Consider the following 24,059-nt stretch of genomic DNA (forward strand, 5'->3'; position numbering starts at 1 on the left):
GGGACACTGGAGGCACCAGCCCTTCCTTACACACTACAAACTTCTGCTGGCCCTACTCAGCTATCACTCCATCTTTGCTCTCCTCCTAACTGGCAAAGAGGATGATCTAAAATTGCAAGGGCCATACTTGCTTGCCCAGATGATGGACGAAGATTGCTGCCTTTGGTCTCGGATGGGCCCAGGGAGATACCAAGAATGATCACCTTTCTCGTAACAGCAGCCAGCATCCATGAGATGAAGACGAGGCTGCATTCAGTGCTCTGGATATACGACACCACTTGATCCTCAGTGGCCCTGTGAGCCAAACTCTACCTCGGTCATTCCCATCACACTGACGAAGGACCCGCAGAGTATGAAGGTTAAAGAAACTACCCAATATCACAGAGCCGATTCTCACGTGTGAATGAGCACCGTTCTGTCTCTTCTGAGGGAAAAAAATAACACTACCTAAAATGCTTCTCTTTATAGCTACAGAATTGAAAATCCATGGAGTCTGGGAACCTCAGGAGGCAGGAGAAGGGACCAAGACATGGACTGTGTAAGCTACACTAGCGAGGGGTGAACACTCTCTTGTTTCTTTTCTTCTGATTAAAAAAAATCACCCAGTAGAGTACAGAGTAAAAATATCCAATGGCCTTGTGAGTATGTTGAAATAAATTAATTCCAGTATTCAAATTAAGCTTCCCAACTGGCCTCTGGCCTTTCAAAAGCCAACACCAGACTTCAGTGACAAAGGAACTCCAGCAATTACGATGAGAATATAAATGAACATGATTTAAATACCAGAGGCATGATAATTTTGGAAATGGCTAAATAAACCTAATAATCTCATTCCTGCAATGTTCAATTATGGTATTTTAATTAAAACCTCCTAAGGAGAGGGGTGGCAAGACACAGCCTACCTTAATTATCTTTATACTTAGGAACTAGTCGCAAATAGGAAGAAAGAAAAAGAGAATGAAAGAAAGTTACTGTTTCCACGGAGATAAGTGTATTTTATTTTCGAATGGTAAAAGAGAAAATTTATGGAGAGGCTGTTGGGATGCAGCATTGTTTAGGGGCACCTGGAAAAAAATGAGATTTGTCCTTTACTACAGGAAGATAAGATTGATATCTTTATGAAAAGATATTACATATTCAAGGCCACAGGTCTGAAGTGCATAGACAAATCAATGGGCTCAAAGACATTCAAAGGAAAGAGATAATTGATTCAAGGGGTCAAATAGTTAACAAATAGCCATAAATTATGAATAATGACAGGTAGGAATTCTCTGAGATTAAGATATCAGGAAAAGAAACACATGGAAAAATAAATCTTAGAATATGAAGCCCCAAATAAGACCGTTAAATGAAGATGAAAAAAAAAAAACCCTTACAAATCATATACCATGAACCCTTTTCTAATGTATTACACACTTTGATAAAATTCTGATATGTTCCAAGGGACGAGCAGATGAAACATGGCCTGTGGGTCCTGAAAGCCCTCGGGCTCTAGAAACAAAAGATGCTGACAGAGAGATCCTTTAGTAGTCACGGAAGGCAGCCCAGAAGGGCAGGCTGTACCACACAGAAGATACTCTGATAAAAGATAAAATAGAGATGCAGTCCCTTCACCCTGGCTAAAAAAAAAAATCCCAATTGCCTCCCCAGAGGGAGGAAATAAATGTCTTAGACTGGAAGGGTACAGTTGACAGGAGATGCATTTTGCTAAGTGTGCTGCTGGCAGAGGTCTGGTTAGCTGGAGAGATAATGTGTCTGTCCCCAAGGCTTCTGGGGGATGAGGGGAGGCCAGGCTCAGGATGGCTGGATTTAATTCAAGGGCGCTATCAGGGACTTGGGCAGGCAGGGCCTCCCAGCTAAGTGAGATAAGGTCTGGCCTATCTCTGGAGCTGTGTTTCGGGGAAGGTTTAGCTACCATGGAAGGACTCAGGGAGTTTGTCTCCTGCTGCTTTGACAGGGCACTCTGGGGTTGGAGCTACAGGCACAGGAGACTTAACTGATGCTCCATGTGCTTGTTGCTCCTGAGTGACGATCTGCATCATTCAGAAGTGTTCATCCCTCACTGAAGGGCCCTAAGTGAGCTGTTCGATTTGTGTCTGGGCAATGTTAGACAATCACCGCCAGATCCACACCAGGCAGCCTCCCTCGGATGCCTTGTCGGGCTCTGGCCTGAGGTGGGTGGGTCTATACCCTCCATGATGGTACATGCAAGGGTAGCAAGGATCTAGGACAGTCCTTCTCTGTGACCTTCCTCTCAGGGCCTCCCAGACTGGTCACCGCTGTCTTAACTGCCTTGTTCCATACTGCTTTCTCTAGCATCCCTTATCAGAGTCTTATAAACTACCTATCATACAGACGATGCGACACTTGTCGTGCCCGTACCTCTCTTTCTCACTTGTCATGGTAGTGTCCTTTCCTCACAGGGGCTCAATACGCCAGATCCCCCAAGCCTTGTGACCAACTGTAACCTTTTTTAAAGCTCAGAACAGTCTATGTTTTAACCCCTGGGTACCTGACGAGTCATTGACATAACCCTTTGCACATAGGGGAGTCCCTCTGCATTACTGCCTTAAGTTGGTACTACTGGAGACAGGGCGAGATTCATAGCTTATTAATGTCTAGAAATTGAGGGGGGGGGAGGAGGCTATTCTCATGTCCTCAAAAGACATCTGGCTTCATGACAGAAATGACAAGGACCATCATGTGCAGTGGGCATGGCTGCTGTAAGCAGGGAAGAGATAAGGCTGTTCTCTTCCTTCATTTAGCCAAGGAGGCTGCTGCTAGATCTAGGCTTTTCAAAGGGCTAGGGCTCAGGCACTAGCGTTTCTAGGACTGGGGCCAGGCGACCTTCTTCTCCTAAGGCTTGGGTTCTGACTGCTGTTGGGTGAGCAGGGCCTGGGCAGTGTGCTGGCGGGAAGCAGCTCTCATGACAGGGACGTATCCATGGTCATATGCCGCTTCCCTGGCACCCACCTGTCGTGTAATGTTTTCACATTCTCTCTAATTAGTTTTCCTCAGTAGCTCTTGGATGGCTCCTGTACTCTGTAATTATTTCTTTCACTGGCACTTATGCCGATATTGCACCCTTTGCCTGATAATTACTGTAATTATAGTCACTATATTTGAATCCGGTGCCTGTGTGATAAACGGTTTTATTAGATGTGTTTGATGGGAAGCGATTTCTAAGTGGGCGTCCATAGGAAGTTATTGAGGTACTACTTAGGGATGTGTTAAAATGTTTTCGAAAACTAAATAACGTGATGAAGTACAAGGTGAGGGGAGGGAAGGAGCAGGGGAGAGAGAGGAGGGGCACCCTGAATTCAGGAACTGAATGGTTCACCCACAAAGTCTACACTCTGGGTATCCTGGGGCCTGGATGTTTGTTAATTGAGTTTGTTAAGCCATCAGTACCACGGTGGTTAGTTAGTTTGTGTGTGTGTATGTGTGCGTGTGTGTGTGCATGCGAGTGTGTGTGTGTGTGTGTGTGTGTGTTTGGTCAACTTGACATAAGCTAGAGTTATCTGAGAAGAGGGACGTTCAACTGAGAAAATGCCTTCATTAGATTGACCTATAAGGAGGTTAGTGGGGCATTTTCTTAATTCATGATTGATAGGCAGGTGTTCCTGGGTTATATAAGAAAGCAGGCTGAGCAAGCCATAGGGAGCAAGTCAGTGAGCAGCACTCCTCCATGGCATCTGCTTCCGTTCCTGCCTTGAGTTCCTGTCCTATCTTCCCTCAGTGATGAACTGTAAGCTGCAAGATGAACTAAATCCATTCCTCCTCAAGCTGCTTCTGCCAATGTTTTAGAACAGCAGAAGAAAGCATCCAAGGACAGCACTGAAAGTGGGTAATAGCGGAGAGGAGAAAGAAATGCAAGGTCGGCTCCTTGTGTGCACTGACTCAGCCTTTTAGAAGTCACGGGACTGCAATCCAGGGCTGGCTTCCTGGAACCTATATGACTCTCAGGGAATCCTTGTGTGTGTGTGTGTGCTTCCCCCACCCCTGCCAAACCCAGGACTTATCTCTACTTCTTTGCCACCAGAAGAATTGGTAGAAGTAAACAGAAGCAAACAAAAATTTGGGATCTGGCTTAAAAGCTGTGCCCTCTGGGAAGATGCTGGGTCAGTCACTTGCCATTTTTGGAGAGCTGAATTCTGTGCCTGTCTGTGTCAATTCCAAGTGCTATGCAGGCAATCTGGGCCTCTATTACACCCCAGTCACCCACAGATCAAGCCCGTATGTTTGCTCAGCACATCCTGTGGGCCCACTAAACTATAATCATCAAACTTCACTTATCTCACGCCTTAACAAGCATTATGCTAAGTGTTCTATTCTCATTATTTCCCCCAATCTTCCCACTCATTCTTTGAGCTATATTCTAGCATTATTTCTATTTCAGTTGAGGGGTAACTTGCCAACAGCACACATCAGGATTAGGACTTCTAGCTAGACTGGCTTCGTCCAGGCCCTGCATCTCCCCATTTCTATAGGCATTTAGGTGGCAGAGGTGTATAGTCAACGCAAAAAACACCTCATTATACCTGCATCCTGACGACATGCTGCTCATCAAATTTGAGGTTTCCTAGTGCCAGGGGGCTATGGGGCTCACAGAGAGTGATTCAGGGGTTCTTTCAGCATCTTCTGTTTCAGATGTCAACAGATTCTCTCTGAACCCCTTGCAGAATGCAAGCTCTTCAACCCATTACTGCATCTCTCCGCTGACTAGGGGGTTCCTTCCATACCAACCCCTGGGAGGGGTATGCTCAGGATCAGGATCCTGATGGGCACGCAGATCTTAGCCTAGGAGGGGAGAGCAAGCAAGGCAGGCTCACCTGGACACACATACTCTTTCTTCTGCACATCTGCCACATTGAAGCCTCTCAGGTGCACAGGGGCCATGCAGAGGGTGAACTGGCCAACTGTCCGCCGCTGTCGCAGCCAATCTGACAGCCAGGCCAAATGGCAATCGCAGTACAGATGGTTGGAGTGGAGACGCCTGGGAAAAAGAGAGAGGGATGCCATTATACAGAGAAGAGAGTGGGCGAGACCTCTGGTGTCTCTGGCCCCAGCATGATAATTTACCTGAGCCCAGAGTAGCATTCCTGACCCCTATGCACAGGAAGAAAATCAGAAACCACTAATATCTTCAAGGGTAGGTAATAGTCAATAGCTCTGGTCCTGGAGGTTTGGAGCAATGTCAATGATATAATAGTAATTCTGCTCTTTTCCTTTCCAGAGGGGAGGGAGGATGACATCACTACAGTGTGATGGCAGAGAATGACCCCACCCATCCTGGTGTGAGTCAGAGAGGGTGACTCTGTCACACGGGAGTGCAGGACTGACAGCTGACCTAGACGGAGTTCTGCTTCCTCTCCGGTTCTGTTGGGCCGTGTGGCTGAGATCTGCTACAGCTTTCTCTGCCTCTCCTCCATCACCTCTTAAGTGTCCTTTGTGATCCCACAGCATGAAAAGCGGGGAGCTCTAAGTCAGTGCCAACTGTGCACCCAGGGCAGGGTTTGGGGGCACAGAGAGAAGAGGCTTTCTAGAGGACATTCTTCCTCTCTACCCTCCTGTCTTCTGAGCAGGGTCCTGGAATCCTTTGCACCCTCTCCATAGTCCTGCCTTCTCCTTGTGAAGACCTGTCTTACCTGGTGGTTTCCTACTCTCAGTGATCTAGATGCCTCTGGGAAGAAGTCGTCTTCTACACTACGACTCTTCAGTGGGAGCTGGGATTCCAGATCAGTTCCTTGTTCTTCAGTGGATAAGAGTCCCTAGACGGGTCTGCCTGTTCCACTTCCTAGGGGGAATCTCCTCTGGCTCAGTGACTTGAACTTCCTCTTATGAGCCAGGAGGGAAACTGAGGACACTTGGAAACTTCTGGAGGGCCCTCCGTAAGGACTCCAAGCCACCATCTCCACCTTCCACATTTCCTGCAGTTGTTGGAACTGGTGCTGCATGAGTTTCAGGAGCGTTAGACCCAGGTTTCGTTGTCAGTTTCTAATAGGTAATTCTGAGCACGCTAATCAGCCAGCTGTTCCCTTGGGACTGTCGAGAGCCCCGTGTCGGGCCCATTAACACAGCGTGGCAGCCCAAAGAAGCGGCTTGGATCATGTCTGCACTATAATGAGAGAACTGGAGGGCCCTTGACTACATCCCACTTATCGCCAAGGTCAACATTGCCAAATACTAGCCAAGTGCAGCTAACTCAGGCTGTGCGCTGGATGAAGCTTCCATGCAGTGGGCGCAGGACCCCAGCAGGCCAAGTCCACTGGGGCTTGGCTACCCCAAATCCAAGCATTTCAGGTGGATTAAATGAACCCCCAAATTAACATTTTTGTTTGCTAAAAATATCTGTAGATATTAAGTACTTTTTGAATTTCAGATTAAGCCAGATACACCTTCAGAAACTCCAAGGCCCTACACACAGAAACTGTAAGAAACCCTTTAGTTTCCAAGTCCAAACCCTCTGAGCTAATGCAAGCATGGCCTCCCCTAAGCCTGGATTCTGAATCCAGGAAGGGCACTGTGGTTCAAGTCCCAAGCCAGAGGGAAACACCTCAATTGGAGGAGGTATTAGCGAGACCTCTGTTAATGAGCATGATCACTCTGTACCCAGAGCAAAGGGAAGATTTCTTACCATTTTCTAAATAGTTGGAGGAGATGATGGATTTTCCCACCAGCCCCTGCCAGGTAGCAGAGGTGACTGGGCAAATAGCATAGTGGTTTTGTGAGGGGTAGGGGGAACACAGGGCAGGCTGCCCTGTAGAGTGGGCTGAGGGGAGGGGATTCTATTCGTGCCAGGAGACTCAGCCAGTTAATCAGCTTGCCTTTTATGTGCCCTGCTTGGTAGCAATACAATGATGTTAAGACAAGAGAGATGGCTTCCAGAAGAGCATGGGTCTCGGAGGGGGCTAAATCAGAGCAAGTTCCCATCAGTTCCAATCGAGGATAAGTGTTTAAGAGGACAAGAATGGGGTTTAGGCATGCCCAGGTTTACATCAGATGCTTCATTTCTGGGTTAACAAAAAAGTTGGAAGCTTCCCTTTTAAAGATTGTGTTAAGTGAGTCTTTCTCAGCCCCAGGGGGCCAGCCCCAAGTGACCGCTCTTCTCAATCTTGCTACAGATGTTTCTATCCCTCTGAACATCTTTCTGAGACCTTCTCCCTTCCTAAGTGGGGTCACAAAAAAGTAGTGACCTCAACTGATACAGAAGCCACATGGAACCTTAATCCATAAAGCCCTGGGCAGGGGACAGGCTTGGCCCCCCTCTGTTCGGGATATTATTTATCAGAAATGACAGCAGGGTCAAGCTAGATAGATTCTTTAAAGTCATCTTTCACACCCTGCTTGGAAGATAAAATGGGGCAGCTACACCAGATGCTAACCACACTTTTTGTTTGTCTGTGTGTCTGTGTGTATCGTGCACGAGTGTGTGGTGTCTGTGCACGTGAGTGTGTGACTGTGAGTGTGCACAGGTGGCGGTCAGAGGACAACCTAGGCATCAGTCCTTGCCTTCCTTTGTGTCGGAGACAAAGTGTCCGTTGCCTGCCACTATGTAAGACAGGTTAGCCGGCTTGTGAGCTTCTAGGGGCTCTCCAATCTCTACCTTCCATCTTGCCTTCGGAGCACCAGAAATTACAGACCAGTTGTGGACTATCACGCTGGCTTACTAAGTACTGTTTTTAAAAAATAACCACGAACACCATCAGATTTGGCGTGGAAATTGCCAAGAATGGTTCAAATCCTCTGACTGAGAAGGAAAATTATTTAATCATGCTCTACCTTTTAAGTTGTGAGGGTAATGACATAGAGTTTCTGCGTCACGTGGAAGCTCCGGTGTCTCCTTGCTCGGCTCATCTGGCCCCATGGTTTTCTGCTTTTCACCCCTCTGGGTGATGCGAGCTCTGGCTCAGAGGCCAAATGATCTAATCCTGGCACTGGTTCCAGCTTTCTGACTTGGATTTTGGAGCGGTGATTTCATTCTAAGCCTCAGTGCTACCAGCTATAAAATGGGAAGGCCATTCTGTGGGCTGAACTAACTCATGGGGAGTGCTTCACACGAGGCCTGGCACATGGTAGGACCGTGCCGAAATATTTGCTGTACGGTGGATTTGAGTCTCTTCCCAAACCCTGCGGCTGCGGCTGCTTAGATATGTGAGTGCTTCCAAGTGGCTGGGGTTCCGCGTGCTGTTCTGTGATCTTTTGAGGGTGGACACACCATATTCCACACAGATGAGACCACCTCTGCGGAGCAGGAGGCGAATGAATACAAATGCCAGTTTACAAAAGGTGCCATTTAGCCACAGATGCCAAATTAAATTTCCAGCAAATCCTTTTAGAGAGGGTCAGTGTTCATTTTCCATCAAATGTGGCCTTCTGAATTCTATGGAAGAGCCTGCCTTTGGAAATCCCATTTAGCACTTCCTTCCTCTCTCCTCCTCCCTCCTTCTCCCACACCGGTCGCCCCACCCCCAACGCTTTAATTACAGAGAAGGGGGATTAGTCAGCTTGTCCCCTGGGAGTTCTGTACTGAGCCATCTCTGAATTAAACTAAAGAGAAAATGGCAGCAGGCAGAGAGCAAAGGGACAGACGACATTGATTGATTGATCTGAACTCATTAGACGGATATTTGGTACCATCGAGAAAAATCACAAGCGAAATGAGATAAAACTTACCCACTTCTCCTCAACGTGTCCCAAGAGGGTACCCAAGAGCCTAAGCTAGCCACCACCCTCAGCTCTTGCGGACCTATTCTCCCTTGGTCACTGTCAGGGTCATTTGAAAAAGACACAGAGGGAAGCCTGTCACAGGGGAAGTGTCAGGAGGTGCTGCAAGGCTGGGTTCCACAGGAAGAACTTCTGGGTACCCACTCCTTTAGGAGAACAGACCCAGCACCCTGAAGCTCATTTTTGACTTCCCGTTTTGGAACCTGGGCTCCAGACTTCTTCAGCTTAATTGTGGTTTGCTGGGTGCTCAGAAGACGAAATGGTGTCTCCTTAAAATTCTATTAATGTAGCACTCCATTCTCAGAGGGAGGGAAAGTGACTTATTTTCCTAGATGTGCTGTCATCTGAGGGTATCCAACAGGAATCTGGGAGCAGAGATAAGAGACTGGTCTGAGATGATAATTATTGGTAATAATTAACACTACTGTGTGCACGCCACAATAGGCACTTCCCATGTCACATATCCGAGTGCCACCCTCACAGTGACTCCAAAGTGAGCATGTATTACTAAGTCCCTGACCAAAGCACAGAAAGATGAAGGTGTGTCCTCAGTGAGCGGTGGCATCTGCATGTAAACTCGGATCTGCCCGCTCCAAAATCCTCTGCCTTGCTTTCCTGTACATCCCTACCTTGGTCTTTGTTTGCTCTCACCTAGAGATAAGCTCACTCTTACCAGTGAGGAATTCAGTGGCTTTCAAACTATAACAGCACTAAGCTTACAGTCAACAGATGTACGGGCAAGACCCCAAGAGGTCTCCACCCCGTAGGCCTGGGGTTGGGCCTGGGACTTCTGTTTCTGGAAAAGTTCCAGATGGTTCTGAGCTGCTTATCTGGGGAGAACTGCTTACAGGATTTTATGCTGCCTGAGGAGCACAGACAAGTTTGCAATGGTCAGTCCAGATTTCTAGATAATTGTGTGGCGATAATATATAATGCTATCTATTACCTGCCGGGTGCCAGGTACTGCATGGTTAGTTCCAAACACTCCACCACCAGCCATATTTATAGAAGAAGGAAAAGTGGTCAGAGAGCCAGTTAAGGTCAGAGGGCATTGCAGTTCTTTGCTTTGGCCCTAAATGGACTTGGCTAAGCTGTCAGGGGCTGGCTTCCATTTTCTACTGTGATGCAAACACTCTGAAAGGTAAGAACATCAAGCAGGAACCTCTTTGGAAAAGCCAACCAGTTCTACTGCAAAAAACTTATAGATGGGTTACTGGCTGAATGTAGAGTGCCCCAGACAATACGAGTCATGGGCATGCTTCTGGACCACCCAACCTGAAGGCTTACTCTTATCCAAGGCATTAAAAGACGAGGCACTAAGTTAGTGCATTCTAATATCCAAATGTTGTCCAGAGAGCAGGAGCATGGAGCAGGTGGCACCTTGGTGGGACAGACAAGATTCCTTTTCCATTCCCAGAAGGGAAAATCACATTATGACAGAACCACCAATGAGATACGGCATGAGCAAGGTCAATGACAGATGTGTACATGTGCACCTACTCGTGTGTGTGTGTGTGTGTGTGTGTGTGTCACTGTATAGTTTTCTGTTGTTAAATAAGTAGACTTGGTAACATAAAACTAACACATTTTCTATTCAACACAGCAAACACAGTGCAGGAAGGCGTCTCATAGTTCGGGGTGAGAAGAAATGCGTTTTCCCAGCACAAAACGGTGGCTAGGAATTCAGGCTGCACCATGACCCTGCCTTGCACCTGCCTGAACCCACTAAAGTCCCCCCCCTTGCTTTATGACTTTGGATATGGGAGCCGTGTGCCCATTCACAGTCTGGTAGGTTTTACAGGCAGAGACAGCAGCGCCTGGGGATGCTTAAGGGAGGAGACAGGTGGGGAGGAAGCGGAGTCTTTACTCACAGAGTCCGGATCTTCGGCATGTGGTTGAAGCTGGTGACCAGGATGCGGCTAATGTTGTTGTTGTTGAGGGTGCTGCGGAGACAGAGGAAAAGGAAGTTATGAACGAGGGGCACTGCGATGTTCATAAGCATTGGGGAGGAATGGAAATGGCTGTAAAACAAAAAGTCAACAACTAAGAACCAACCAGAGCACCCAAGTGTCTAGAGACAAGAGGAAACTCTCCAGACAATGGGTGTGTGTGTGTGTGTGTGTGTGTGATCTATAGTCCTGATTCATGTCCGTTTCCCCACCATCCACGAGCAATAAATCCCTGACTTCATCTTGCTAAGTGATGAGATCCTCATTATAGTATCTTCCATTTTTTTTGTTTTGACAGATTCCTGGTATTTTGCATATGTGTAAGCGTATGTGTGTGGGTATGTGCATATGAGCGCTAGTGCCCACATAGGTCAGAGGCATCAGAAACCCCTGGAGCTGCCTGGCATGGGTGCTATGAAATGAACTTGAGTCGTCATCAAGAGCAATACATACAAAGAGTGGCTGAGCCATTACTCCAGCTCCGGCGTCTTTAATTCTTACCGGGATAAGTCAGTACAGGCCAGCTACTGTTCTTTTAGGGAGGGGGAAGATGTACCCCTTTTGACTGGTAATGCAAAACCCTCAAAGGAGATGTGGCACTCTTGTTACAGATGAAGAGGCTGAGCTGCAGCCAGGAAGGCAACTTTCCAGCTTTGCCATTGCTGCTCAGCTCTGTGGGTGGGTTTGGACCAACCCCATTCTCGTTTTGTTCCCTGCACACACTAGACATGATGCTATCTTGATAGGCTCATCTCTATTTCCCAGGCATCTTCTGGTCCTTCAAGAGTATCTTAACTTATCCCAAGAGGGACCAACTCTATTTCCCGTGCTCCCCTTGACCATGGATGGAGTTCCCACGGGGCAATGTTAGTACCTGCTAGTACCTTCGGCAGGGAAAAACACAGAGAAAGATGTGAGCTGGACAAATGGAGCTAAGGAAATGCAGCTGCTGAAGAATTGGAATCAGGGTCTAAGGAAGTCCTGCCTTGGTTTATCCACTAGACAAGCCCATTATGAAGCCCAGGAGAACGTGGCAATGAGGGAAATCTCTGCAGGGGCTTCTGCAGTTCAGGTAGGTGACTACACACTAGGGAGGTGGCCTGGACTGGGAAGGACAAGCCTGGGTCTCCAGTTCCAACCCCACACTTGCTTTGCTTTGCATTCCAAAAAGCAAGAACTGGATCCAGCCTTCCTGCTCCTTCCTGCTGCCGACTTGTTCCTGAGGCTTTCTTTTCTCTGAGATTTCCAGAGATGTGACAGATTCTCCCACTCTCCTCCAGGCCACCACTGGTCTGTAGCGGCCCAAGGAGGAGCCACTGTTAGGTAAGAAGACTGTGCTGTGGACTCTTGGTAAATATATTCTCTCTCTCTCCCCCTCCCTCCCTTCCTTCCTCCCTCCTTTCTTCCTTCTTTCTTCTTCTTGTTTTTTTGAGACAGGGGTTTTCTGTGTAGCCCTGGCAGTCCTAGAAGTTGATCTATAGAGCAGGCTTTCCTCAAACTCAAGAGATCCGCCTGCCTCTGCCCCCTCACCCTTGGGCTGTAATTAAAGGCATCCACCACCACTCTCTGGCTAAGGGCTGGCTTCAAACTCAGAGGCCCACCTTTCTCTCAAAGTGTCTTCTCAGCGAGCTACAGACTCAGGGCATAGAGTAAGCACTCAGTAAACAGAGCTGAGCAATTTCCTGACTGCGTTGGAGAGAATCTAGCTTTGGCTTGTCCTGCAGTGGTCTAGCCCCCACTCCAGCCTTCTAAAGGGAAAGAGCACTCATCCAAACATTGTCACCCCATGCTGATTACTTATTCAGCCCTTGTGACCTTAGTCCCAAACAGAGTTCCAGCGATCACATCTGCCATTCAAATCTACTCCTCCAATGCCCTAGTCTCTGCACTACTTGCTTGGCCAACAGGAGGAAGGCAGGGGGCACACAGAGGAAAAGAGCCTGGTTCTTGTTCCCGCACCCTCTGCTAGCCACTGTAGACCCACCGTGGGTCTGGCACGGTGTCAGGTATGCAGTAGAGACGAGCACACCCATCTACAACCACATGTGTTTGTGTGCCTCAAGCAACTGCGCCAGTTCAGAAGCGGAAACCTTTCTGGCTCTTTTGTGTAGCTCTCCCCTCACTAATTTGTTTTTGTGTGTGCACGTGTGTGTATCCTGTCTCTGTCCGCCCGGGAAGCCTTTGGAGTGTTTTATCGGGCAATACCAAGAAAGAGTTCAGCCCATTAGGCTGAGTTCCACTGCATCAGGAAAGCGTCCAGGACAGAAGCAATGCTGTCGCTTCTCCCCTCACCTCAGAATTCAGCCCCACACTTGGGGGACAGCATTACGTGCAAGGCCACATACAACGTACGAAGCCAGGAAGGGAGCAACCAAGCGCTTGGTTCAGATCCCACGAGTTCACAGCCAGCCCTCGCTTGGCTGCAGATACAGGGTAGCTAACACTCAGGCTTCAGCTGGAACTGTATCCAGCAGTGGCCCAGCAGCAATGACTTATTAACGTATTACTACACTGATATTTAAATGTGAGCCGTAATGAGAGCTATAAAACATTTACGATAATAGCAATTATTCCAGAACCCGAATGGCTAAACACAGTATCCACACTCTCATGATTTGCTGCTTGGGGCTGCCTGGCTCGGGGATGTCAGAAGGTTGCTAACCTCTCAGACACTGATTGCCCTGGAAGCTGCGGTGGCTGTTTTGCGAAGAAACACAGATTCGCTTGATTTCTCGTCTTGGCAGCTTTGGCCCAGGGAGGGAACACCGCACTCTGTCTGGCTATTAGGTCCTGCCTAAGCTTCTGGCATTCAATGAGAGAGTTGGCATGAGGTTCCCAGTGCAGAGGGGGCAGCACTGGTGAGCATGGGCCGCAAAGGCAGAGCCCTCGTTAGAGTCTGGCTCTGCCGTTTATAGCCCACGTCACTGTGGGGAACTTTCTGAATCTCATTACCTTTCTCCTTTGCAACACAGGGGTAATCATAATGATCTCAGAGTTCAGGCAGCGAAAAAGCGAGATGGCATTCATCCCCGATATTAATTATGAGGTCCTTATACGGAGGTAGGCTCTGGGTTATGGCTCTGTAACCTACCATTCAATTGTTCTCATTAAGGGGTGGAAAGGTGACTCAGCTGGTAAAGTGTTGGCCCGGCAATCGTGAGAACCTGAGATGCCCAACACTCACATCAATTCTTCTCATTACCCTATGAAGCAAGGGGTGGGGTCAAGACTTGAATCCAAGCAAGTGTGACCTCAGGAATGAGATCTGTATGGGCTCCTGTTGCTCCTGTAACAGAGGACCATGACTTTTGGTGGAATGATTATTTTTCTACAACAGTTTGGAGGTCGTAAATCGAAAATGGGTCCACGGGAATGTACTTCTCAGGAGTCTTTGTGGGTGGAGCTTTGTTTCCTTCCTACTATAGCTTGAAGGTGTTGTCTACATTCCTTGATCCATGGCCCTTTCCTTGTGGCACTCCAACCTCTAAGGATCTCACGATGACTGCTTACTATCCCTTTTAAGGAACCTTGTGATTACAGAATGTATCTGCTCACAAGATCATTAATTCGGTCCCATTTTTAAAGGCCTCTTTGACCACTTAGTGTGACATCCACAGACTTCTGGGATGAGGATGCAGAGCAACTGACCAACTACCAATTCCTTGAAACAAGGTATATAAAGCACTTAGAATGGACGAGGTTCTGAACCGACTTTCAATAACTGTCACTGTTGTCACTGTCGTTGGTGGCTAGCCCTTTCTTCTGTGGCTTCACAGAGTCTCACCTGATAAAGCTAGCACTCAGAGGTCAGGATTCTTACCCTAATTCTAGAGATGAGCAGTCAGAGGCCAGGAGAGGCCGGAGGTCGGACAGGGGCAGCACGCTAGCTGCTGGTGAATTCGGAACTGGCTCTTCTTCCTTCCCATCTCATTTCCCTGACTCACCCGCTGCCCTTTGCTTTTGGGTAAGGTGGCCGCTGCAATACAGCTCCTATCTTGCCACATCTACTCTGGACCCAAAGCTAGGAAATCTGCAGAAGCCTCCTGTCACCTCGTGTTTTATAAGCCTTAGCAGCAGAAAACAAAAGGCTCCCTCTGCCAGTGCCACTGTCCCCACTTCCCTACAGTGGTTAGCCTGCCCGCGCTGCAGCAGCGACCTTGTCAACCTCAAGTATTTACCTCCAATCCCTGGAGAAGCCATGCTGGTTCGGGGTCTACCTTCAGCCCCCTCGCCTTGCTCCTCTGAAGCTATGTGGAGAAAAGGTGCTTCTCCCAAATTATCCAGGTAAGACTGGAGGTTTTGCCCCTAAGGAAATACTATTAATTCAGCATTTTCCTTTAGGTTTCCAGCTCAAATCTGGGATTACATTTATCCTGTTAATTTCTTTTTTAATTTAAATTTTATGTGTATGGGGCTGTTTTGCCTGTATGTAGTCTCTGTGTCACTTGTATGCCTGGTGCCTGTGGAGACAAGAAGAAGGTGTTGGGGTCCCTGGAACTGCAGTTAGAGAGGGCTGTGAGCCGCCATATGGTTACTGGGAAGTGAATTCAGATCCTCTGGGAGAGCAGTCAGCACTCATATCTTTCCAGACAAGATTTTGTTAACTTCAGGACTATCTGGCCTCCCCCATTTTCAACCACCCCAAAGGACACTTGATTCTGAAAGGACACTTCAATCTAAACCCTACTGGGGACATCTTCCTTCTTCCTCGCAGTGCTGAGATGACAGCCCACCCACTTTCCGAGTCTCTCTTCTTAAATCCTTGCCACATTATAAATGCTGTCTTCAATACTGGGGTGAGTTGACCTGAATGCCAGTCCAGTGGCCCTGAGATTTTTTTTCATACCAAGAGCACAACTGTCTAATAAAAGGTGACAATGTCACATTTGCCTGCGGGTCCCGTGACTGTGAGCACTAGGAAGGGTCTGCTTAATTTTTCACTCCAGAGGCTGGAGACACTGCTCAGTGGTTAGGAGCACTGGCTGCTTTTCCAGAGGACGGGGGTTCGATTCCCAGAAGCTACATGAGATTCATAACTCTTTGTAACTCCAGTTCTAGGGGGCCTGATGCCCTCTCTGGCTGCTGCAGGTACTGGGGATACATACAGTAAAAACATTCATATACATATGAATCAGTAAATATAATTAATTAATTACCTTTTCAAGCCACAAAGGATCAGCAAGTTTGCTCGGGTACTGTGGTAGGACAGGGACTCCCCTACAATGACAGATTCCTGAGGGGGTAGCGTGCATGACAGTTAGCCCCAGATTCTGGAAACAGGCCAGATGCGCTGCCATCAGCTTGCTTTTGTCAATAAAGTTTCAGTCGTTTATTTCTGTGCTGTCTGTGAGTGCTTTTGTGTGATAATGGCTGAGGAGTTACGATACGGACCATGTGGCCCATGAAGCCTAAAATATTTACTATCAGGCTCTGCCATTCTGATCCTGTCTGCCAGAGAATGCGCGCTGGTAAATCAGAGCTACGAGGGGATTAGGTCAAAGGCATTTAGAACTTAGAAAGAAGGAAAGCCACAAATGTTTTTAGGAACCCAAGAGCGGTAATTAGCAGATCCAAAAGCAGACAGCTACACTAGCTAGCCAGCACATCATGCTCCCACCCTGCAAAATGACCCTTGTAATGCTGTGTGGGGACAAGAGACAGCCATACTGGGCTAGCCAGGGAATGGCTCTGGGCAATGATTCCCAGAGGATAGCTCTAGGCGTGCAACATCACCCAAGAATATTAATGATGCTTCTCAGTCCACTCAGGCCTCTTGAGTAGAAACCTCAGGGTGGGCCCTGTGTTGTACATTTTAACAAACCCATGCAAGCTCACTTCTTATCTTTTTTTTAGCCTGCTATCAGGGCTCAACCACAGGGTTGCAGGCATGCAAGACAACATACTATTGAACTACTTCCCAAGCCCTTTGTCATTATTTTAAATTTGGAGACAGAGTTGATCCGGCTGCTCTTGTTTTACATTGCTCCCACCACAGTCTCCCAAGTAGTTGGGATTAAAGGTGTATGCAGCCATACTTGCATATAAAAACCCATTGAACAAGGAGGGAGCTCCAGAACAGAATCCCTCCTTCCTGCCAGCGTACAGGGATGTCTACTTGCTGCTCCAGGACCTAAGACCTCTTTTGCGATAGGCATGGTGTCTTCCCAATTGGGAAGAGGGGACTGTGATCACTACTGGAGAGCTCTGGAGTGCCCTCTGCACCCCCTCACCCCAAAGCTCTCTCCTGGTCTCTGCTGGGTGCTAAAGTGTAGTTCTCTCTTGCATCATTCAAGATAGCCATCTTTGATCTAAGAAGTTCTGACCAGCTACATCCACTCCACCCTGGCAACCTTAATAAGGCTGACATTTCCCTCTGTCTCCTCCGATTAGACCGTCGCTTTATCACTCGGAGCTTTCTTGGCTCTGGGTGTAATCTGCATGTTGTGTGTCCATAACACCATGTAATTGGCTCTAATGCACCAATATTATCTGCGCACATGTATCACATAATTGCAAAAGCAGGCATCCGCAGTGAGTGCAATTGCAGCCTCCCACTGGGGCCAACTTTCCTGGGTTCTGAGAACCCCTCCACTACGTACCCTTTCTAGATACCCAGACTCCTTGGGTCTGAAGGACTCACTTGGTAGACTGGCCCATTCATTCCCTGCCTCCAAGCAGACTTCCTTCTCCCTAAGCCCAGATAAGAGAGGTGGCTCCTTCCTTAATGGTCCCCTTGATGAATCATCATCAGCCAATGGCAATGGGATATCTTTTGTGTAAAGTGAGTCTGGACAGGACCAATGCTCCATGCCTGAAAGCTATAACTACCTCCAACAGTGCTTCTGTTGGACTCATAGAAGTGGATGCAGCACCATTTTTTTTTCTGAAGAGCAGCTGAGTGTCAACACTGGGGTAGACCCTGTGGGAAGCACAGTGGGGTTCGAGCAGACTGTGAACTCCAAGGGGTAGGGCTGGGAGAGTTTCCTCTCCTTCTTGCTTGACCCAGAAAGGGCAGGGGGAATGAAGCTCAAATCTTTAGGGCTGTCCCTAAATTGCTGGTTCTCTTCTTTGGCTCATATGTCACAGCAAAACTGGCTGCTTTTCTTATTGTCCAGCAGTCACCATGCCCCAGGAGTCAGAACCTGTCGCTGGTGACCGAGTCCTTACACTCTTCAAGAGCCTGTGGATGGAATCTTGAAGTGAGCATTTGCTCACTCAGCTCTTATCAGCATGCATGTGTGAGGCTCGCCTCTGCAAACTCTGTTCCTAGGAGAGCACATGCTAATGTCCCCTGGATCTAGTGAACTTGACCCTAAATAAGCTTCTCCGGGATGGCAGGCCACCCTCAGCATCTCCGGTAGATAAAGCTGGACAGCGGACCACCCTTAGCATCCCCCCCCATGGATGAAGCCCTTTCTACTGTTTCTCTTAAAGTGAGGTGTGACTTGCCTTCCTCCCCAGCTCTGAACTGCTCTGGTTTGTCTAGATGCTCTAGTAAACTCTAGAAATCAGGAAGGAGGGAGTGGTACATCCTTTGAGAAAATCTCAACTGAATGCTATACGTTCTCTCATGAATTCCCTCCTTTCTGCTGCCGAGCACAACTTGCCTGTAAAGAGCAGTGTTTTGAGGTAGGGTTGCCTGGACTTCCCAATGAAGATACCATAATGATAGACAGTCATGATGACGGTAATGGTGCTGACGCACTGCCCGCGGCCTGCGCACAGTGCACACACCGTCTCATTTACTTCTAACGTTCTAAAATCCAGGCCTTACGCTCATTTGTTACCCCAAGTGAGATGAATGGACTGTGCCCAGATCACACACTATCGTGCTGTGGAGACGATATTCACAGCCAGGTGTATCATCAGGACCCGCAGTTGTCAACATTACATAAGACTGCCACTCCCAAAACCACCTGCAGACAGATGCCACTGTCCAACTCCATGCCTTCCCAAGGTGAGGGTGGGTCATGTGATTTGCGTTGGACTCTTTTCATTGTGTCTGATATGTTAGGGACCAGGCTCACTGCCGAGGCTGCTCAAAGGCAATAGCCCTGTTCCTGTACTACAAAGAGGAAGAGTTCAGCTATGCTAATGTGGGGAGCCATTGAGGCTACACGGGAGAGGGAGACAGTTGTGTCTTGATGCCTTTTAAGGAAAAGGCTTGGTTACTAGTTGAAAAACGTTACCAAAAGACACCACGGCCCTTGGTGTTGTGTGGGTTGAATGAAATCTTACGAATACACCGCAGAACCAAGAGCCGGTTAACCAAAGCCTGTCTTCTTCCTACTGGATCAGGAAATAGTCTCCGAGGTCAGAGGAGATGGGAGAAGGATGACGGGCGGCCACCACACCTCCACTACCTGCTCTCAGTTATCCTGGGTGCCGCGTACTACCAAGTTCCCTGATCTCCCTGCGGACCGTTTAAATTACAGCTCATAACCATTGTGTGGGCACATAATGAAAGCAACTGATGCTGCACTGATTAGACCATTACTCTCAACTGTTAGAAAACATAATGATCTCACAAGGGGCCTTATTCACTGACGTATAGCAGCCGGGCTCTCATCTGACACCTCAAATTAGCAGCCAAAGCAATAACAGCTGGGGTTTTTGTCTCAATATTTGTACCCGACTCTAAAGTGATTTGGCACTGGGCGAGTGTTATTTTTAAACACACAGAGCTCACCGCCAAGGAACATTTTAAATGGTCTCCAGGTGTCATGTAAAACCTACAGAAATAAATAAAAACAATCAGCTGCCAATTTGGGTCTTTGATGATGCGGATTCCCGAACAAAAGGGGCTTGTCTTGGGTTCTTCCTTCATTATGGATTGCGACTCTGACAAGCGGAAATCCATCTCCATCCACTCAGCAGAGCGCCGGTGTTGAGAAAGCAGAAGAGTCTTGGAGAAGTATAGAAGGCGGAAGAGCAAAAGAGAAAGACGAGCCCTCCCAGGCTGCCACCTCTCAGCCAGATGCCCGACTGTGTCAGTATTTGCCACGCACTAGTGTTTCCTGGAGAGGGCATGCCGGAGGACTCATTCGGGGAGCTGATCCTGGATACTAGTGGTGGGTCTGAATGGCTCAGCCGCCGCCCCGCTTGGTTAACCGAGAACAATGTTCCTTAGACCAAAATGTGAACGAGGAAGCAGTAGCCTTCCTACTCTCTTTCCTTGACTATAGGACGGAATCTTGGCTCCAACACTGTTCTCTCTATTCAGGAGTCAGGCAACTGTTGCTATGCTAAGGTATCTATCTGCAGTGGGCCAGGGATGGAAGAGTGACCTCCAACTTCTAGAGCTGGGCAGGTGGGTTTGGAATCAAGAAGAGAAGAAATAAATAATTTTTTTAAAAAAAATTCTCAGCTGTACTGGGTGTCTAGCCTCGTAAGAAAGAAAGGAGGGGGTAGTGTTTAAATACTCAAAGATGGGATGTGCACACTGTCCTGATGAAGACAGCAAGGCTGTTTTAGTTTTTCCTTTTTCACTTAAAGATTTATTTACTATTTTGTGTGTATGACTATTTTGCCTGCAGGCATATATGTGTATTGTCTCTGGTGTCCTCAGAGAACAGAAGAGGGTGCCAGACCTCCTGGAACCACAGTTACAGACAGCAATTTTATATGAGTGCTGGGAATTGAACTGGGATCCTTTGGAAGAACAGCCAGTGCTCTTAACCACTGAGCCATCTCTCCAGCCTTTAGAAAGACTGTTTTGTGCCCCACTGTATCAGCAGGATCTGGTGGCATGTTTGGCACACAGGAAGAATCAGAAAACATTTGTTGGATAGGTGGTTTGCTTAAAGATAAGCAGGTTGGTGTTTCGGGCATCTTTTGATACAAATAAATGTCCACTCTGAATAGCCTTCTGTGATCATCCAGGGGACAACTCAATTATCTACACGGATGGGCTGCGGAGGGACCTCAGTAATCACAGCCTTCCAAAGTGGATTGTCACTTCGAATTTCTAGCACCCGTGTTAAGTTGGGGTGTGGGTGCAGTGTTTCCAGGATTTCCTTTTATTTTTTTAAAGATAAATGTGAACCATGCAGGATCCTCATGGGAAATCTTCTGGATTTTTAAGATTGGCACCCAGTCACCTTTAGAAACAAAAATTTGTAAGTGAACCTGGAAGGTGGATTTGGTTTACAGGGACCAGGTTTTGTGCTGAATCATATCATGAATATTTTGAGCTGGGATACACACACACACACACACACACACACACACACACACACACACACACACACACACTTACTTGACCTCTTGGTGGCACATGTGAGCTGTGGTTAAAGTTTTCTTCTGCATGCCATCTCCTGAAGGACAGCTGTTTACTGAGAGGTGTTCCCAGCAAAACAACTCAGATTCCCTGTTTCTAAACAACCCAGCCTGATGCGACAGTGTCCTCGACTCCACAGTTACTACTTGGTGACAAACATCCCTGCAGTTTCTGTTCTTGGGGAAAGACTGCTCCTCCCAGCAGGTGTGTCCCTGCCTGGTCCATGGTCCCAGTCATCAGTTCTGCGTCTACACATTGAGCCACTGCCTGCATACGGTCTGTAGTCGAGCCACTTCAGAGAAACTACACAGGGCGCTTGGGGCTTTGTTCTCAGGCTGAGACGTAGAGATCCCTGAAATTTGTAATGGGGAGGGGCTCCGTCAGAAAGCTGGGTGTCACTCACACCTTGCCTTATCTGGGTTCACAAAACAAGCAGTGGTCTCCAGGATTTACTAATTGAGCCTCCGGCCATCACTGGCAGCTGAGGAATGAGGTGGAATGGGATGCCCTCCCGGGCTACCCTCGGCCTGGGCAGAGACTGGGGTGGCTGCTCCCTCAGCAGTGGTCACATGCCTGGAAGGGGCTAGGAAGGCAGGGTGTTGTCCTCATGCGGCATGCAAAATGTTCCCTCTGGCAAGCCCAGGGATCAAGGGACGATGGCACAGACAGGACGCAGAGTCTGGCTTCACTAATTTTTGTTTCCTGTCTGGTAATACAGAGAAGCAGACGGCAATAAAAAGCATCGGCTAAAGAGCCAAAAGGGCTGTTTTCTGGTCTGGTTCTGCCATGAAATTTTCCTACAGTTACAGACACTTTACTTAACCTTTCTACAGGGATTTCTTTTTCTTTTAAAATGAAGTGAGCCCCCACCCACCAGGGACTTTCTCTTCCTTAATTTCTTTGATTCTAGGAGGGTGGGTGCTGACTCTAAAATGGCACGGCTGGGTTTTGAGTAGGATTTCAAGACACAACTACGTGTGATCATGGATTCCCAGCTGTGCACAAGGACAGGACACCTGGCTAGTCTCTGCGAGTCACTTCCATTCCCTGGTACGTGACAACAGTTACAAGCAACAGGGCTTCCGCTCTCTTTCTGCAGATACCTGCTTCAGGCTCTGTGTGGCCAACAGGCTTCTTTTCCTAACTGGATGCTGTATTTCCCGTTTACGTCTATATACAGATGGGGCCAGACAAGGGGAGTGAGCTTGCCACTCAGCTGAGTACCCAGTAAACAGAAGTCATTCACAAGACTGAGAGAGGTGAACACTAGCCATGGGAGCTACTTCTTGCAGGGGCCTGACTTTGGTGGGATTCAACTGTAATCATCTAGGGTTTTTGAGAATGGGTTTTTTTGTGGGTGTAAGACCTAGATGTTTAAATTCAGGTAGAGAAAAGAACAGAGTTGATAGAGTGGAGAAGATGATATATTTACTATAAATATATGACATATTTACTATTAGATAATGCTTTATAATATACAGCAATGGCAAAAGAGGCTTGGGGACATAGGTTCCTTGGGGAACCACTGGGCAGGCCCAGGTCAAACATCACACAGACTTCCCAATAGCCCTGAACAGGCATTGTCCCATTACGTGCTAACTGTGGAAATTTTAATTTCTACTAGTTGAAGCGAGATGCGGTGAAATAATTCGTTCTCAGGGGAATGCACTCAGGAGACATGCCTGGCTTGTAGCTACCATGTACATCCAAATATTTCCTTCACAGAGCTGCTGAACATGATTATAGCCACATATGAGCCCAGTATTGTCATGGCTTCAGATAGTCAATAGAAGTAGAAAATACAGTCTTTTATATAAAATCAATTGAATTTTAAATGCCAGTATTGGATTCTAGTTTTCTTTTTGACTCAGTTTCACCAAGCGGCTCAAGGGGATTGGAACTCACTACGGAGCCCAGGATGGACTCAAGCTCCTTGCCTCACCTTCCTGAGTTCTGAGATTCCATGTGTAAAGTGCAAAAAGAATTCCAAACCCTACACCCGAGTGTCAGTCACCAAAAATAGGTGCGAACAGGAGGATTTGCTTCAAAATCCTTTGTTGGTGAAGAACAATTCAGCGATTGGCACATCCTATTTACCCGGGAATATACGCCAGTGCCATTTCCAAATAACCGGCTCTTAATTAGTGGGGGAATGAAATCGTAAGATACCTCAGACTGTAGATCCCTTAAAGACTGAAGATGTTGGTTATCTGATTGTAAAAGTAACTGTAGACTTCAAATTAATTTTCACTTTGCTTAAGCTGGATTTCTTAAAAGCTATTTATGTTAAACACATGACCATCATCAAACATGGAGACTGAGGGTCTCTGGAAGGGGCGCATGTGTTACATAGCACAGGAGTGCTTAGGGAGAAGCCTGTATCTGTCCTAGTATGCTGAGGACTGAATGGAATCCACAAACTGCAATTTAATCCTGATAGTCTGGGTACATTGCAATTTGCAGCATGGTGTTAAAAACTCATATTCAGGGATATTTTAAGAGTTTCATTAAGTAATGACAGTTCTAAATTCAAAACTATGTCATAAGTAAACACTGTCTCCAGAACTGTTAAATGTGCATCCCCCAGAGAGATCCAGGTGAAGCATTTTGTAAATAAATGAAAACCAATCTCATCTATTAGAATGCACCAATTTTCACTGTAGCTCTGATTTTGTTCATGATTAAAAGTAAGAGGGGGGGTGTCACCATTTAGCGGGAGAAATAAGAAATTAGAGGTGGAGAGAGAAACGGGGCAGATCCTGTCAAATACCTCATTCAACCTTTAACGTGACTACGATAGTCATAACCTTGATTTCTCTCTGGGCCAGAATGCAATAGCATTCGGCAGGGGAATTGAGGTGTGGCGATTCTCTATTCAGCTTATTAATTTCACCCTGACTTGGGGCCTTGTACTTTAGCTGACGACCTACTGGGTGTGGCAGCGAAGCAGTACAAAGTATGCACCAACTTCAGTTCTCCCGAGTTTCCCCACTCGCCATTTGTTAGGCACACACCAGTGACATTGCCTTTACACAAGGGCTCTAAGGGATATGGACATCTGTCCTTACTGTCCAGTGAGGACCGAACCTCTTCCGTCTGGTTTG

The 24,059-nt window shown here is 47.5% G+C and overlaps 1 protein-coding gene across 1 annotated transcript in view; it reads right to left on the reverse strand.

Annotated features, from left to right (window-relative positions):
• Positions 1-24,059, reverse strand: part of Slit3 (slit guidance ligand 3) — a 593,310-nt gene that overhangs the window by 131,513 nt on the left and 437,738 nt on the right. The window contains exons 7-8 of the mRNA XM_038326237.1: positions 10,599-10,670; positions 4,833-4,996 (exon numbers count right to left, since the gene is read on the reverse strand). Coding sequence (XP_038182165.1) covers positions 4,833-4,996; positions 10,599-10,670 — 236 coding nt within the window. The remainder of the gene's footprint in view (positions 1-4,832; positions 4,997-10,598; positions 10,671-24,059) is intronic.

This window comes from Arvicola amphibius, chromosome 4 (genome assembly GCF_903992535.2).
Source record: "Arvicola amphibius chromosome 4, mArvAmp1.2, whole genome shotgun sequence".
In the NCBI taxonomy this organism is placed as follows: domain Eukaryota; kingdom Metazoa; phylum Chordata; class Mammalia; order Rodentia; family Cricetidae; genus Arvicola; species Arvicola amphibius.